The sequence below is a fragment of the Polyodon spathula genome, chromosome 20 (assembly GCF_017654505.1).
Source record: "Polyodon spathula isolate WHYD16114869_AA chromosome 20, ASM1765450v1, whole genome shotgun sequence".
Lineage (NCBI taxonomy): Eukaryota > Metazoa > Chordata > Actinopteri > Acipenseriformes > Polyodontidae > Polyodon > Polyodon spathula.
In genome coordinates this window covers 29,438,699-29,456,846 of record NC_054553.1, presented here as the reverse complement: position 1 = coordinate 29,456,846, position 18,148 = coordinate 29,438,699, and the positions used below count along the sequence as shown (strand labels likewise).

Here is an 18,148-nt window from a genome sequence, read left to right as displayed (position 1 = left end):
TGCCCAGAACAAAGAAGGAAGACAGTTCTGAAAGGATTTTGAAGATATATTCAGAGTAACAGCATTGTACTTTCGAACTGCAAGAAAGCGCATAATAATGTATTTCAAGTCCCGCTCTGGAGAATGCTAAATGACTGTGGCAGCGAGTTTCAAGCCGTAATGCCAAGAAGCCATTAGGAGCTGTTTCACAGTTTGGCGCATTTGTCATTTGGTTTTATTCCGTGGTATTATCTTTAGGGAGAAAAATAAATTAAATGTGGGGGGGTGAGATACCTTCTGTTTCCACTAGAGGGTGATCTCTCCAAGTCTGTGCTGAGACACCCAGAGCAGCCCACCCTGGCCAAAGCGACACCAGAAATGTGAGTGGCAGCCTTAAACTTTATCAGACCGGCAATGGGCTTTGTAAAATCTTCTAGAACAAATCTTTACATTTGTTTACCAAAAAAACCCCACTTGACATTGAAAATATTCCAGACAGGAGAAAGTAATTTCACATTTCCAGAAAACCATCAATTTATCACTGAACAGTCATCGCCTAACAACAGGAGACGCAGAATTATTTTCCACTGTTCCTGTTTATTCACCAGGTTATGGACTTACACACTGTAAGCTGCCATTATAATAGACACCAACCTTTAGCCCAGTACTTGGTGGGTAGACATTCTTAGCAATAATTACAATGGGCCTTGTTAGGGTGGCATGCTTGTAGAAAGACAAGGGAACATAATGACATGCATATAGGCCACTTAGAAGTGGCGCTGAGCAAACTATCAATAATCCGCTGGGAAAGGTCCAGGAAGTGACAGCAAATAAAGGAGCAAGGAATTAGGATAATAATCAGAATGAACACATTTGTCTTTCTGGTCTTCCATTCTGTGGTTGTCTACACAGTAAACTCACGTTTTACTCAGAACGTACCCCAGAGAGCCATCCAACCTTAATCAGAAATGTACTTATCCAGTGACGGAAACCATACAAAATGAGGCTTGGAAGACGCCAAATAGACCTTTTATTCATGGGAGGGGCTGTTTTCAGGTTAAACAATCTGTCAGTTTGAATTCAAGTCAATACTGTAATTACTTGAATACATTATAAATATATAAATACAAGACAATTCTCTGAATTACCACTTACACAGGAAGAAGAGACCTTTGGCTTCTTGGAAGATAACAGGTAATCTAAAACAGTAAGAGCTCTTCAAATCAGTACAGGTACAATTTAAATAGAATATCTATCCGAGAAACAATGACCAAGTTTTGACAAACTGAAGCCGAACAGCTGAAGCTATAACTTTATAAGCAGTAAGCAAAGAGACCAGAGCCCTGGGACGATCACTTCACAACTTCAAGGGCTGTGCTGAAACAGGAAGCAGACACACCTGCACAAGGTGAGAACCAGAGCCAACAGAGGCCCAACAGAGACGGCTGTCAGCGAGAATAAACCAAATGTAACTGTGGAGGAAAAGGCAGGACAGGAAACCCAGCTCTCCAAAACAACACCTCCGGCTAAGATAAAAGACGAGGACAGAAGCTATGCTTTTACGAAGTGTGAGGGCTGAGAAAGTGTGGTGATGACTCAGCGTGCTTGCCAGTACGTGCCCATGTTGTTTTAATGATGCATCGCGACATGCCGTACCTGCTCAGGAGTGATCTTTCCCTCCATTGATACCATCTCTCGGAGAGAAGCCACCGTGCCAAACAGAGGCACAGCCAGGCCGATCCGCAGGTACCGCTGGCCTTTGGTGTGGAAGACCAAGGTAATGTACAGGGGCCTGAAAAAAAATAAAGGAGATCGGAAACTAACGTTAATAAAATATACTATCAGGGGTTATCAGGGGTGTCCAATCCCGGTCCTGGAGGGCTATTCCACTCCAGGTTTAACAGGTAAAATGAGATAATGCACTACTTCAGGGTCTGGATTGAGGTTTCATTGGTTCAATTTAGAATAGGGTTGGAACAAAGACCAGGAATGGACTGTGGACACCCGTGCTGTATATTAATGGTGTCATTCCAGGTAATTTCCAACATATTTATCACATTAGCAGCAATGCTGATTCCTGGTGATCTACCCCTGCTTCTATCTTTATGAGAATGATTTATGAGTCAGGATGTATGAATACAAATATCAAAACAACAGGGATTGCATTGTATTTTTTTTGTTTTGTTTTACCGTGAAACTCACAAAGCAGCATACCTTTTAAACCGCATTTATTTAAACACTACAGGGAGGATTCTGTAGCCCATTAAGACACGCAAGGAAGAATCACTACCTGTGCTGTCAAGGACGGCTGGCTCTGTGATGAAGGTATCCTGCTCTAACCTGAGATGTTTCTATTCCAAAAATCTAAATTCCAGCAGGAATCTGCCTGACATCCACTTTGACTTTAACTCTTTCACCTCCGCTGCGTGGTGCTGCAGCTTGGGAGTCTTCATTACTGTCACTGCAGATTTAAATCCTTCCCAATTCAAAAAAAGCTGCAGCAAAAGTCACCCATCCACTGCGCACGCACTTTAAACAGGCGCGTAACAGAAAAGCCATGCTTAAAATCGTCTTGTGAACCTTTCCAAAGGGAGTCCTCAGTTAGCTCAATTAGCACCTGTCAATATTCTCAGGTGTAATCCCAAGGGCTTTTAAAATCTTGCTCCTCACTAGGAGGGATCTTCAACAGCACACAGTTGATGCTGAGTTTTATAAAATGACATCGGATTGGTAGCTTCTTCACTGGGATAAAAACTATTTCCGTGGAAGGAACAAAAGATGGGAGATAGGCTTTCCAAAGTCCTGGGCCACCATGAGTCATTTCCTACAGTGAAGTCCTGGCGAGGAGGAGGTTAGCTTGGATTCCATTGTTTAGTTTTATGGGTAGGGATTGGATGTGTGGTACATGGTGCCCCGCAAATCACACACAAGTCAAGGCGAGTAACAGTTTTAAAAAGGAATGCAGGTGAGAAATGGTTTGTGTGCTGAACAGACACCATCTTCAGTGTATTTCCAATGAAGGGAGGGGACGTTCAGAAAACATTTTAACAGCTGGACTTCATGGTGGAAATGCTGCTGCAGTGTTAGAGCAATGCATCAATAGTGATTAGATCAGGAACTGACCCTTTCATTCATTCATTCATTCATTCATTCATTCTGCGTCTCTCAGGCTCCTGAGACAGCATGGGGGAGGTGCAGTGTGATATCAGGAAAATGGAACTGATACCAGGATAGTCCAGTAATTACAGTAGAAGGAGTTATCTAGTATAGCAACTCTTCCCACGTAGCAGAAAATCTAAACTTTTCAACCGTGCTGCTTGCAAGCTATATTTCTAGGTATGTGCACACGGGATGGTTTTGGAAATTCACTTAGGGTTCATTACATAAAATATTCAGAATCCATGTGACTCTGAAATGAAATAAAGCAGGGATATTGTATAGTGTGTTTCTGCCCACCCAAACCTCAAGAAAGAAACAACACTAAAATGCAAGGTGAAGGGGTTAAAATAATGGAGAAAACTTGATTCGGTAACATATTAATGTACAATATTATTCTACTGTACATATAATTTTGCTGATTTTTCCCCCCCCTTAGCTTTTATCATGACTATTGGAACTGCACTAAACAGGGTTTCAATTGCCCCATTTCTTTTGAAGTTATTTTCAAACAGGGAGGGAATACTGATACCAAATAAAGAATACAGCGAATGGTTAAACGGTCCCGTGAGGTTTTAAAAGTCCTTGTTTCAGAACATGGTTACCCTTTACGAAAGTGTTGAAAATACCTGCTCTATTGCAGTTTCCTGTAATTTAAAAAGGAGCCCCTTTTTAAAATGTCTGTTTTGCTTTCTTTTCTGTATCCGCGTGTCATGTACTGAATGAGCCCGGACTGCTGGCAGCAGTGGTAGATAGAGTAAAAGCCTGCTGGACTCGTTTCAATCAGGGAGCCAGCTTGTGTCCTCATACAATAGCGAAAACAGTCTTTGAATTCAGAAGAGCAGTAAAACACCTCTGTTTCTCGAGCAAGCAGGCCAGACTATAAACAGAATGCAGTAAACACACACATCAAGGGACGCCATTTTGGTGCAGATCTGTACATGCATTTGGGACGAGGCAGATTTAAAAATAACTCCTTGGATTATGAGTCTGGGGCGGATTTCAAACTCAAGGATGAAGCAGCCCGATTCCCCCAAACTCTGTTCAAAAGCAGGCTAATGAGTATCAGGAACAACCTGTTGAGCAAATGCAAAGCTAACAGGCTGCAGTTTGTAAAATCCCCTTCCATTATTAAAAGCCATCTCATCTTATCTTAACTGCGTAGTTTAAACACTGGCAAGTGATAAATAGCTCACCCAACGGGCTTGTTATGCAATGGCATTCACAGCATTTGTGTCTGCGAGTGCTTGGAGACTGCGGTCTCTTCGCAGATGCCATATCTCTGGCTCGCAGTGAGCTTGCCTGGAGATCCTAACTGGCAGTATTTTACTTATGTATTGATGCGATGTGACGATTAGCGCTTTCAATTGTGAACGTCCCACGTACTAATTTTGTATCATGTGGTTTGAAGAAAAGATTAAATCGATTCAATTGAAATTTGAAGTTACCCACTCTTTAATTATGTATGCACTCCCCTTATATACATATATATATATATATATATATATATATATATATATATATATATATATATATATATAATTTGTTTCCACACATTGTTTACATTTTTTTTTTGGTTACGATCTATATACCGTTATGTTCTGAATATGCATGCCTATCGCTGTGGGTTTCCTAAGGGAGATCTCCTTATTCATTCCAGTCTAAATGAATGGAGGCAGAACACTATCCCACTGAACAACTCAGTCCTCACTACAGTAAACAGTGCAAGCCTTAATCTGGAAAGATCAGTCTCATTCTGAGAGCTTCCAGTGACAATATGCTTGTGTGTCTCTCGAACAACTCCCCCTTGTGTTCATCTTTGGCCGCGGTTCACATGGGTGCATTGACATTTGTTTCAAGTTTTATTACAATGAAGGAGGATAGGAATGGGAGCCAAGGGATCCTACTACATTATCAGCCCCCCTCCCTCTCCTTTAACCTTTGAGTTTGGAAGAGAGCTCAGTCTGGCTCATACTGCAACCATTTCAGAGGTTGATTTCTAGTCTCTCGAGTCACAGGACTGTCTGACAATCAAGGTAGACTGATGGCCAGAGAAGAACTCTAGCTTGTCATCCACACACACACACACACACACAGGTGTCCCTGCTGGGAGGGGAGCTGGAAGAGCAGGAGCTGCAGGGCTGGGTCTAGGCTCCTCATGGCACTGGCTCTGGGGCACAGTGGGTGGAGCAGTCGCCCTCTGTTGGCTCCCTGTCTTCGGAATGTTCCAGTTAAACTTCTCAACCTTCCATAACTGTCTGTGAATGTGGCATGGTCCCAGCCCACAGCACTAACTCGCATTAGCACCATCACCAACACAGAGCCCCACTCTCCCTCTCGCTCCGTAAAGCAGTGGGTGCGTTGGATGTGGCCTGACAGAGGTTTACAGAAATGGAGTAGGGGTGTGTGTGTGTGTGTGTGTGTGTGTGTGTGTGTGTGTGTGTGTGTTTCAGGAATAGGGTCTGTCAGCTCAGGAACAGTCAGGGCAAGTATAGTTTTACTGACCAGTGCACACACACTGTTAGGAGCATAGAATAAATGAGGCATTGCTATATAAACGAGAAGACTCGCAATGACCTGGACACTCACAGCAGGTTTCAACGCATGCTGCATTGACCAGAGAAACACTGAGGATGCTAAGCTGGATAGCTTTCCCCTTAAGGATGCACTTTACTTGTATTGAACTATCCTGACAGTGTTTGAGAATGTGAGTGTGATTAATGTTAAATCCCATCACTGATCCAATTCATCCGTTACCTGCCTTCCTGTTAGTTTTACTCTGCACTGTATTGTTTAAGCCAGCATATCAGGCTTTGACAGTTTTGGCTTTGGGAATTTTCCTGCTTCATATTCTTAACCCCCACCAATCCTCCTTACCATTAACCGATCTCCTTTGCTCCAGACTTTAGGGAGCTCTAGTGGTGTAGTCCAGCCAGAACAGGCCGGAAAGCCATTCCGGTACTCTATAGGCAGCAGTGCCCAAAATCACATAATAGGCACACTAAGTCACATGACTCACATCTCACGCACAACTGTCTGATTTGACTAGTACTCCTTCTGATGCATTAAGAACTTATATTACAAACTACTTCTTTAAGAAGGCTAAAATGAAATGCTGATGAAGGTGATGGAAATAGTGCATCGACTACGACTGTGGGCACAAAGACAAACAAAGCTGGAGAAAGAGACTTTGTGGAAATACTTGTAGAAGTTAGAGAAATGCATTACCTATTACATGTGTTTCTAGAAGTTCAGTATGCATAAAACGTGAATTTGTATAATACATTTTGTTTATAGTTCAGTGGGGTTTCTGGTACCTTCAGAGTTAGGCAGTGTGGATGCGGTGAATAAGCATACTTTACCTGGTCTGCCTCAGGGGGATGGGCAGGGAGATACACAGGAAAGGATCAAAGGTGTTGCTCTGTTTAAGGCAGTGAGGGCAGGTCAGTGATGACCTGGAGAAAAAGAAACAAACACGGGGTCAGGACTCGAAATAAAGATTGCTTCGGCAGCCACAAATGCATCTCTTTACAACACCTCAGTTTATAGGCCAGACCTTTGTTTGATATGCTTTTTTGTACTTTTAATAACAATTGCATCTAAACAGCTCACAGAGAAAAACTCTATATCCGAATTAATCAGAATCAGGGTTTCAGAACATAAATTCTAGAAGACTACCCTAGGATTACATTTGAATTATGGCGCTGCTATCCGGATAGATGCTTGCAGATGTTTTTTTTTTTTTTTTTTTTTTTTGCTTTTTTCACACATTGCTAGCTTTAAATAGTTGCACATAGTTTTTTTATTGTTTGGCAAATCTTACAAGTTGCTACAAGGAGGATAGCCATAATTACAATGCAATCTCGGGTATGTATGAGGAATGAGTGGAACCTGGCTGACAATCAGAGAAGTTTCCTGGGGGCTGCTGGGATGGCAGAGGCGTTCCTCCAATTTTACATAATTGAATGCAATTTTTATTTCTTTTTAAACTATGTGTAATTTCAAAGAGCTCCTGGTATACCTCATGCTGTCTGGGAGACGCACGGGTAAATTGAACAGTCCATGAGGAGCTGTTCTCATAAGTGCATCTGCAATTACTTCTCGTGTTGAAGTGCATTGCTGCCCCGCCCTTTTCTGGCTCTGGCAAAGGAAAGAACAATGGGAATTTAAACTTGTATATTAATCCGTAACCTAGTTACCTTAACGACTGCTTTCACAAACGTCATATAGGCACATGTTATTTTAGGTGAGGTAGTCTAAGATTAGTGCTGCTCAAGGACTAGGAAACCAACATATCAGGTTCTGATTAGATATACCAATAAAGAAATGCTGATTACAGAATTCGAAACTGAATGTGCAAATGAACACACACACACGTATTGCTTCTCAGAATGATGAAATCCTATTACAATTCAAGTCTGTTTACCATACAATACCTCTGTATGCAGAGTATAATAATGTAGATTCTGCAGAAAAGTTAGAGAGCTATAATATGTATAGCTATAATGTAGTTTCATACGCTGGCTCGAGAAACAAATCAAACACAATAAGAGACGTCTAGATAGAGAGACTGAAAGCAGTACTCATAAGAGCAATAACTGAGTACCGGAATGGGAAAATTGCAGATAATTGAAACTCTTAAAGATGAAGAGCTATGTTGTTCTACTGGATTGCATTATAATACAATGATATTTGATAATCACTGACTAAGCTAATTACCCTTTTAGCTCACCTTTGCCTTGGAAACTATAGGCAGGGCGACTAAGCATACACAAAGAGTTGAGCTGAGCTAACTATTCGTTCAGGCATTAGCAAACATGTATCAGTCTGGCACATCCAACGTGAATACGACAGTGACAGAAGCAGTGACAGAAGACACTAAACAGGCAATGGAGCGGCAGTCAAGGTAGTAAGTGTTACATTCAAAGTAACCCACCAGCCCCGGGAACCTTTATCAGGTGTCATTTGGGGGGCAGGATTTCCATACGTACTGAGGCCCCCTGACATCATCAGGATTGCCCAGCTCCAGGTTTATGGTACCCCTATTTTAGGATTAGGACTTCCTCTAGCAGCTGTTTTGAAGTGGTTCCCCTCTGCTCTTATTGGGTACACAAATATAGCTTTGGTGGGAATGGGGCCATGTTTGGTTATGGCATGTGTCCACTATGTACAGAGAGCTTTCCTGTTTGCACATTTGAAGTTTTAGTAACATTACTTCAGGCTACTCTTAATAGGTGGGCTTTTTCTTCTTGTTTTATTTTCCTCTCATAATAACTAGGAGAATGTGGCTGCTTGGAGAGGGAATTGAGTCTGAAGGTAAACTCAGCCCCATGCCTGCTTCCCTAGAACATGGCGTGTGTTTTTACACTGTCCCAGCACTGGAAGTTTTCTTCCTGCACCAAACTGCTTTACCCAAGGCGTAACAGCTAACCGTACAAACTTTCATTCACCAGCAAAGTGAACTTCACACATGTCTTTCAAAATCATCCATAAAATGACGACACATTCGCTTGATAACATCGTAGCATAATGCAGAATCAGCTCCGATGAACCAGGGTCAGGTATCAGTCTGCAATTACCTTGTGATTATCATATGTGTTTGTAATTGCATAGCAATCTGAAGCCTATACTTAATACACAGTTAATTGGCATTGTAATTAGCATGGATATCGTGTTCAAACGTGGCACCGTGAAAGACCTCAATTAAACTTTTGATTTGATTCTGCACACTACCACAGTCTCTCTCTCTCTTTGCACTGTAGCTAGATGTTGGCAGTTGAAGGGATTCTTACCATATGGTCTGCAGTAGCTATGGCAATGCTACAGTGCCGTACTAAAGGGCAGCCTGTCCATTTGTTATTATACTGTGTGACATTTCAATTGTGCCACAATAGCATAAGTAATGCCAATGCAAAATGGCAAGCAGTTGCAGTACTGTGGTGCAATATTAGTACCACTGTGCTGTCATAAAGACATCTGTGCTGTGCTGCACCAAATCCAGAGAATTGTCATTGCTGGTGTGGTCTGCTTGAGTTTTGCTAGGTATTCTTCTTTTGAGTAAGCATGAGTCGTTAGGTACTGGGAGAGTTAATCAGTGAAAAAGAAACACAGGAACTGAGAAAGGGTGAGTCAAGGTATTATAAAAAGAAACGAAAACCACAGTGAGTCAGAGACATTAAACAATGAACAGACCGAGATAATTCCCAGGTCACAAGGTCCGACCACAGAAAAAGATTATTTTTCAGAAAGAATTATCTCTGCCTTTTTTTTTTTTCCAAACCAGTCTACAGGTTGCTAAAGAAAAATAAAAGTGAATATTTCCTGCAAGACACACTGTACTGAGCTGTTTGTTTAAAAGCAGGCTTTAGATTTCCATACTACTGTGTACAGAAGTTACTGCAGTCAACAAACAATCAAACAATCAAAGTACATATTGACAATGATATTCCCCTTTAGTACTGCTGTAAATCTTAAACATTTTAAAGGTTTTGTATAAATACAGTACAGTTTTTACATATAAGAGTTGCAATAAAATAAGATCTTTTTATTTCCAGTAAAGTGTCTCAATTTTATTTGTTTTTCGAAATCTGCCAAAAAGCAGTTTCTAATTAAAACTCTCCAAAAAGAATGTGGTCCTGATTAGAGATGATACAGACTGTAGGATAAAGAGATCCTTTCCACGTACAGTGTAAGAGCCAGAAATCTTAGTGGCATGCATGTTGTATTTACATATGATGCTTAAGATAAGATTTTTATTTAATTGCACTCAACTGAGCAATTGTTACTGACAATATAGACAGAGACCATGTGTCATTATAGTGTCTTAGAGTCTGCCCCAGCATTTGTTAACCTTTTTGACATGCAAGCACAGCCCAACAATGTAAAAGTGTGAACCTATGTAAAAATAAACCCAGGGAAACCTGTTGAAGCAGGTCTGACCACAAACACCCTTCAGTAGCATGCTAGTCCTGTGTCCATAGGACAGTAATGTGTACAGTAACTTCCCTTAATGAAATTAAACAACTCAAATGATAATAATTCACCATGCTCATAGCATTAGTTGCTGCCAGGAAACAAAGTGAGCTCATAAGTCGCCTAATTATCTCAAGAGTTATGTTATCTACATTTTTTTTCTTACAGGCTGACATCAGGGTTTAAAAGACTTGGTATTAATTGCTAGATCTTTTTCAGCATTTTTTTTCTTTTGTTATAAAGCAAAGCCTCTACATTGAAAGAAGTTGCAGATACATTAACGATCCATGCAGGTATCTTTGTCAGTGTTTTCTGGAACCAGATGAAACTGTGTTTAACGCCCCGGGGAGCATTCAGAAGATATTTGATACATACATTTAATGACTTCCTTTGTGTACTGGGATCTTATTGTAACTGCACTGTCCAAGTGAACAAAAAACAAGTCAGGTCAAGCTGGAGACAACACTACTGCAGAGATATATCAGCAACTTTACAGGCATGCCGGACTGGGTCCAATCGGCCATGAAAGGGAATGCAATTAAGTGACTTCTTCAGGCCCCTCTGTGGTGATCCATACAGTTCTAAAACTCTAAAGCTGTTATCGGTCTCCTAATATAGAAACTGTGCACTGAGAATAAACTTCCCTCTATCCATCCCCCCGCCCATCCACTAATCTGACAGGCTGAACTGGAGCAGCGCTACCCACAAGGCTGCCCCCTCTCAGATAATATGCAGAAGATTAATTACAATGTGAAGGGAGAGAAGGGGAATAATAACACTAATACAAGTAAATGAGTCTACTGCTTCCCCTGTGCTTATTCAGCGCACAGCCAAACAACATGAGGTGCTGTTAATAAAATGTGTGGGCTTGCAAATTTATTTCTGTTATTAAGAATATGCTTCCCTACAAGCGCAGTCAAATGACTGCTTTCAACAAGCAAACACGGCAGTTATAGTTCCAGTAGCATTCTCACATTACAAATGTGATGCTCTGGGGCAATCTCAGGCTCACTATGAAGGCAGGGTTTAAGTAATATAAAACTACAATGAGATTCTTATTTGAGGGCAAAAAAAATGGTTTGAAAACATCAGCCTCATACAGTAAAATGCTCATTCCCTCAGAAATGTTTACTATGTTAATATGCTTCAACATACCTCACTATTCTTTACAATGCCTACATATGCTTTACCATGCTTTCACTTTGCTTTATTACACTTTTCTATGCCTTTAAAATTAACTTTAGCACTTTATTTTCCAAGAAACATAATTTGCCATACAGAATGTCAGTACCGTATTCCCCAGCACATGCTGAGATGCTATAGCCCACAGTGGTGCCCTGCTTTTCTCCATGTTAAAGCTACACAGGGTCGGATGACTTGCCTAAGGGCACACTGTGAGTCGGTGCGTGTCCTGGGATTCAGATCAAGGTCAGCTGACTCGTAATCCTTCAGTTTAACTATAAGATTAAACACAGACCTGGACATTAATAGTGTCATTAGCACTGTTTCTTTCTTAACAGAGAAAAGCACTCACTGAAGTGACAAAGACCTTGAAGTAAACAACTCAGGATTGTAATTCAGGAGCTATTATAGGTATATACACAGTAAGTAGTTACTAGTTTGGTAACATTAACAGGTGATACAAGCAGATTGGAATAAAAGGCTCTGCGAATCAGCTTTAACTAATTTGGACATGACAACTTAAACTTTGATTTTAAAAGCACTGCCAGAATGACACAGGCACAGATCGGCACTGTGCAATGACACGGCTGCTCTAAAATCAACCCATGCATCTTTGTATTAGTGGCAGCGCCATCTAGTGCACAGCTGGGTATTGCATTCAATCAAAAAGAAACGCTGATCCAACGCAGCTGTTCACTTGATAGCGCTGGCTCTTCTCTGAATGATTTCAAGGAGGAGCACTCAGAATGACTGCAGAACTCAGAACATGTCATTTAAAGCAGTTTGCACTTCAAGCAATGGTGAAGAAGAAGAAGGTTTGAAGAGCAAGCTGTAGTGTTTGATATCTTTACATCCTGTAAGCTGTTTGTTTTGTGACTATACGCAGTTTATGCCAAATCTGTTTTTGCAACTGAACCGAAAACAAACTGAGTCAGTGCTTACTGGATAAATATAGCACTCTGAGGTCATAAAGACAGAGGTTGATGACAGCTTTGCAGTGAAGCAACATTCATACAGTCAATATATCAATCTGATGAGCTGTTAGTCACTCCTGCACGGGCTAGTTGCATTCTGTCATAACCACAGTGAGGTTAGCACCTGAGCCCTGCTAGAACCTGTCCCACCACTCCTAATCCAAATTAAAACACAGGGAAATTTGGCTGCTCCATGGGTAGCAATTAGGGAAATTGTTTTTCTGCCAGTGCAGACAGCTCAGCTGTGTGAGAAAGCCGCACATTAAATTATAAGCTGAGTTAAGTTTTACGGAGTCCTGTAATTAGAGTGGGTGAAAGAATACAAAGATTCTGTCTTTTAGAAATGCAGGGAGAGATGTGCAGAGTTACTTCAATAGATCAAAAGATTAATCGGGTCAAGTGTGGAAGTATAATAGCTTTAATGAAAGCAATTACTGTCCATTCTTCATTTCTTTATTGAAGTTAAACATTTTTACCAGCTATCAGAGGACCATTAAAAGCTTAACGGTGAGGTCCTGGGTCACATCTGTTTTGCAAATCCTTTCTAAATAAACCACTTAGTAATGCTCTTGCTTAGCTTGATGCTCCCTACAGACAGCAGCAACATGTCAATGAAAGTGCAGTAATGCAACAGCTACTGCTACAACTACCACTACTAATAGCAGTAATAATGCAACTACTAACTTAATCATTATATACATACATCACTGAGTCTCTGCTTTGCTGGTTACACAATCAAGTTCTCATCAAGACACGTCATTATTGAAGTTCCTGCCTAATAATTACTGGAGTGAGGAATAATCAGGCCGCTGTGTGCTCTGCAGTGCTTACCCTGCAGACAGGACACAAGCTTATCTATTATACTCTGACTGGGCATTGCTTTCCCAACCAATCAATAGGGAGAGGATGCCTGGAATATGATGCCATCACTTAGGGTCGGAATGAAATCCTGGACTGCTGGCATCCTTGAGGAGCTGGGTTCTCATCTATTTTAATGATCTAAAGAGTGGCGGATCTTAATAATGCCCCACTTAAATTAATAAACCTGTCCTTTGATTTTTTTTTCCTCCGTATGTAGTTAAGTTAATAAGCATGGAAATAAGACTTCTATTGCACAGCACTGTCACCCTTTCCAGGTTTTACCATGAGCTTGATAAGCCACAGCGCATAGTTAGCAAGCTCAGGTGTATCTTATTAAACTCATAGTAAAACCAGGAATGCAACGGGAGTCTTATTTCCATGCCTGTTTATCCAGGTAAAGGTCGGCGGTATTAAAATCTGCAACAGTTTAGATAATTAAAAAAGATCCATTACTTTAGAAATAAGCAAAAAACAAAAGAAAGAAAAAAGAATCACCGAAATTCCTTTTTCTCAATACTTTTCTGCTCTAAGATAAATATTAAATTATCAGTTACATTTAAAACACAGTTTGTTAACACTTCAGAGAAGGTGTCACCAAAAAAGGTCCTTTTTTATTCGCTACAGGATTAAAAAAAAAACATGCCTGCATCAGCTGAAGAAAGCTCATTGAAATGACTTTACGTACTGTATAACCTAATCTGAATACGGTTTATCACTGTCATCATTATACCTGCTCTACTGTACAGAGGGCAATATATACATTCTTCATGCTCCAGCACAGACTTAAATTACCCCCCAGAAACACAGACTTAAATGACCCAAACAGAAAAACAAATCTCATGGTCATTCACCATTCATCATTGTGTGCTTGTTGTTTGAGCTGAGGGCAGCAATGCAGTGTGCGGTAAGGAGGCAGGTCACCACTGGCCTCTGTGAAGCTAAAGATTAAGCCCTCTATAATCAGGGCCTGGCGACCTTCAGCACACACTGCCAAGGCAGCTCTGCCAGCATGCCTTCTGATACCAGTTCCTCCCCACAGCACACAACCTGAAATCAATGAAGAAGCTTAAGGGAGCAGACAGCAGCTACTGATAGCTCTATTATCACTGTTAGGCTCACCAGCAAAATTGATCTGAAAACATCAAGCCAGGGACACGGCTGAGGTTTTCTGATTCTCGAATAGTCCTGCATTTCTGATTCTAGAATGGCTCTGTATTTCTCTTTTGATTCAGTTTTGCTGTTATGTGCCAGCCCCAGACCAAACTCAGACCCCAGGTTTGAAATATCTTACTTGTTTAATATCGGATTACATGTGTTTTGTGAAATTGTCTGTTTCAGTTTCTGCTTGGACCATTATTTGCCAGCTTCTGAAAAGACACTGCGGCTTGCCACAGCAATTTCTGACCCCTCTGCAACTGTGTGTAAGTACAGTAAATCTCTATACAAAGGTCACAGAAGGGAAAAAAATGACAGCTGCGCAAGTTCACTGAAACAGGCCGACAAATACATCTTTAAAACTTCACAGAAACAAATAATAATAATAATAATAATAATAATAATAATAATAATAATAATAATAAATAATAATAATAATAATAGTAACCAAGGACAAAAGAACAAAGCAAAACCACAACGATCGAGTTTTGATGCAAATGACTGATGGGGCAGAGGGCAGCGTGGAAAAGCTGCAACTTTTCAGAAATCCTTCAGTATGAAACTCCTTGAACAACATTATTATTTTTGGCATCTCCAGCTGCCATTCTTTTGTGGCGAGACAGTCCTCTGGGAGTCCACGCTTTAGGGAGATTAGCCGGCTGCAGTAATGAGTACCTGAATCAATGACTGTCGAGCCAGTAATGGTTTATGATGAGGCTCGAGATGAGATGCTCTATCACAGGCACAGTAGCTCGGTCCCTATCATTACATTTCAAAACAAGGACAGCAGAGGCGGGAGGAATCTGCTGTGCATTTCAGTTCCATGATCACAAGTAAGACGTTTCCTCCCAATCCGTACAGGGTTATCATCTCATGTGGTGGTCAGATGCAGCAAGGTTAACCAACGTGATTGTGGCAACTGTTAGCAGGCTAATGCTCTGCTATTAGACAGGCTTGCATTTTGGGGCCAGTGTTTCGGTTATTTAAACCAGCACTGCTTGATTCAGAGACAAAACTAATGAACAGACACGTCCGTGTTACAGAATTTATAAATATGAAAAACCTAATGCAATGCACAAATGACAACTGAAATAAATATTTTCTTTCTACAGTATAGCACAGCGTTTCTCTCCTTTGCTTATGGGGTTGTTTGACAGGGGTAGTCATTATACGATACCGAACATGTAAGAAAGTATTCCTGTCTTGCAGATGGTGAAAAGCACCCCTATAACTTTACTTTTAGTATTCCTGAATATTTAAAAGCTGCAACCCCTTTTTGCTGGTCACGTTCAGTCACAATGGGTAAGACAGTAGATTTGACAGACAGTAATAGACGGACTGACAGGTTTCAAAGTCTGCCCCCATTACTGCTGTTTCTTGAAGCATAGTTACATTATAATTACTGCCTGTTCTCCGCTTAACACTCCCATAGAATGCTTGGCTGCAGACACAGTCGTGGTGAGAAAATAAATTAATTCTTCTAAAATTTCTGACCTTGAAAAAACTGTTTAAAGAATCCTTTCTGAATTGAAGAAAACAAAACAAAACAACAAAAACAATGCAGCCTGCAAAACACGCACAGCAATCTCCCAGAATCTCAATTTAATATTACAAAAGCACCTAAAAATAATGAAACAAAATACTGAGCCTGAAATCTTCAATAGTAAACCTGTTTGTGTCAATCAAATTAGTTCCTCATCTTCGATGTTTCTAAATTGGGAATTAATTGGCATGCATATAGACGGGATTGATTAAAAACAGAACTCCCGCTGTGTCCTTGTCAAATTAAATTTCCTTAGAAAACACTGAGAAGATTTAATTGAGTTGTAATTGATTGATTGATTGAGAATGCAGTTTTGCCTTCATTAAAATAACAAACGTTTTTATTCACAAAAGCGTTCTAGCAGGGGTGTAGTGCTGGGAGGGGGAGTTCGCGTGGGAGCGCTGCCCCCCCCACTTCCCTTGGGCAGAGAGAGCAGTGCTCCTTACTTCACATGTAGAATATTGAACTGTTTTGCTCAAATTCATACATGGAGATATGCATGTGTATAACCCAAACAAATAAGCAATAACCATAAGGAAACCTTGAGAGATAAATACTGAAAAAGTTTGAATATAGTGTCTGGTCTGGAACACAGATAATAGGGACCCCTCGCTTCTAAACATGACACTACTCCACTGCTTGCTAGGCATATGATTAATGCCAGTAGCTACTGTTCCATCATGCTTAACTCTTCAAGGTGCAGTAACTTTTTAAAATCCTTTTTAAACAAGTATAATTTTCAATGCCCTGCTTATCACTGTTAGGCCGAACCTTTCATTTCTAAAGGCTTCTTCACTTTGACACATCTGATATTATTTAGTTCAGAACAGAGCGTCCCTTAAGCTTAGCGTCCTTCACGGTAGAGCGTGTGTTCTTAATGGAATGGGATCTCTCTCTGTCAAGCAAAAGGACGCATTGGGGACCAACGTGGCTTTGCATCTTCAGGCATCTTAAAATGTATTAGAAATAAAGACCAACCTCACGTTGAATAGGGGAGAGTGGTATTCAAGTTAACATTGAACGGTTAAGACACTAAATAAATTGCACTGGTGAAAAATCTCCTGTTGACTTGAACACTGCATACATTATCCTTTATGGGAGTTTACTATAGTAAAAGCATAGCAAAGTGTAATAAAGCATGGTGAAAGCATGGTAAAACATAGACACGTATTGTAAAGAATAGTGAGGCATAGTAAAGCATATTAATAAAGATGGCAAACCAGGGTAAACTATGATACATACATAGTATAACCATGGGCAAAGCATGGGAGACAACTGCAAAAATACTGGGCAAAAACAACGTGGCAACCTTTTATAAGGGCTATTCAATTGATCCGATTTGTGATGGATTGAAATACTGCCATTGTTTAAATGGTAAAATAGAACTTGGCATTTTACTATAAAAGTAAATAAATAAGAAAAGTCCTCATCTTTGAAAGAATGGAACAGCAGCATTATTTAGCCTGGTCAATGTTTAAATCAATAGAATAATCTTTTCTCCTGTGCAGTGCTCAGGCTGTCAGTGTAGAATGGGGCATGCTTACCTGTACTGAGCCTGGAAGTGCTCCCGCACGAAGCTCTGACTCCCGGGGGTCTCTGTGGTGGGCTGCCCCCCTCCAGGAGTCTCCTCTCCAGACTGGGTCTGCAAACCAACACGGAAAACACTGTCAGCTCCAGCCTCCCACTGCCTGCAGAACCTGCCCTGCAACACAAAGTGCCTGCAGCAATTCTAACAATGTTTAAAACCAGCAGCCTGTTGGATGAGCGCTGTGATACAGCACATTTGCTTTCTGCCTGTGGGTGTTGTATTCATTTTGCATTATTTCTGGCCTATTTACTGGTAATTGTTGCTCAGTGGTGAAACTGCTGTATGGCTCTATGCTGCTGCTGAATCTCAATGAGTTAGTCACTTGTGGTTGCAATATTCTGCCACCAGGTGGAGCTATGCACTATGCGAAAATCCACAGTACACCTGCTGGGAAATGGGAGTCTGTGAAATGTTCTAAAATGAGCAGATTATCGGATTATGCCCTTATGCAATCCAAATGTGTAGAAGTTGGTTAGGAGTCTGTGATAAAAGTTTGGATATGATTTGACATCGTTTTCACCATGTCTACTTTGACCATTATGCTACTTACAAATTCAGTAAAAAGATACCGTGTATGAATGAACCAGACAAGGCAGAACACTCAGTCAGATTCAATCTGCCACAATAATAATAATAATAATAATTTATTTTCCATTCGATATCTAAATCCATCATTGCCTTAATTAGAACCCTTCTAAGTCAATTACCTGTAACGACAGCACCACAGGGTTCTGACTT

General features: G+C 40.7%; 1 protein-coding gene across 4 annotated transcripts in view; it reads right to left on the bottom strand.

Annotated features, from left to right (window-relative positions):
* LOC121295861 (ubiquitin carboxyl-terminal hydrolase 43-like) overlaps positions 1-18,148 on the bottom strand; it is an 84,216-nt gene that overhangs the window by 32,436 nt on the left and 33,632 nt on the right. For all 4 annotated transcript variants that reach the window (XM_041220963.1, XM_041220964.1, XM_041220965.1 and 1 more), the window contains exons 3-5: positions 17,367-17,464; positions 6,498-6,590; positions 1,636-1,771 (exon numbers count right to left, since the gene is read on the bottom strand). In XM_041220963.1, the coding sequence (XP_041076897.1) occupies positions 1,636-1,771; positions 6,498-6,590; positions 17,367-17,464 (327 nt within the window). The remainder of the gene's footprint in view (positions 1-1,635; positions 1,772-6,497; positions 6,591-17,366; positions 17,465-18,148) is intronic.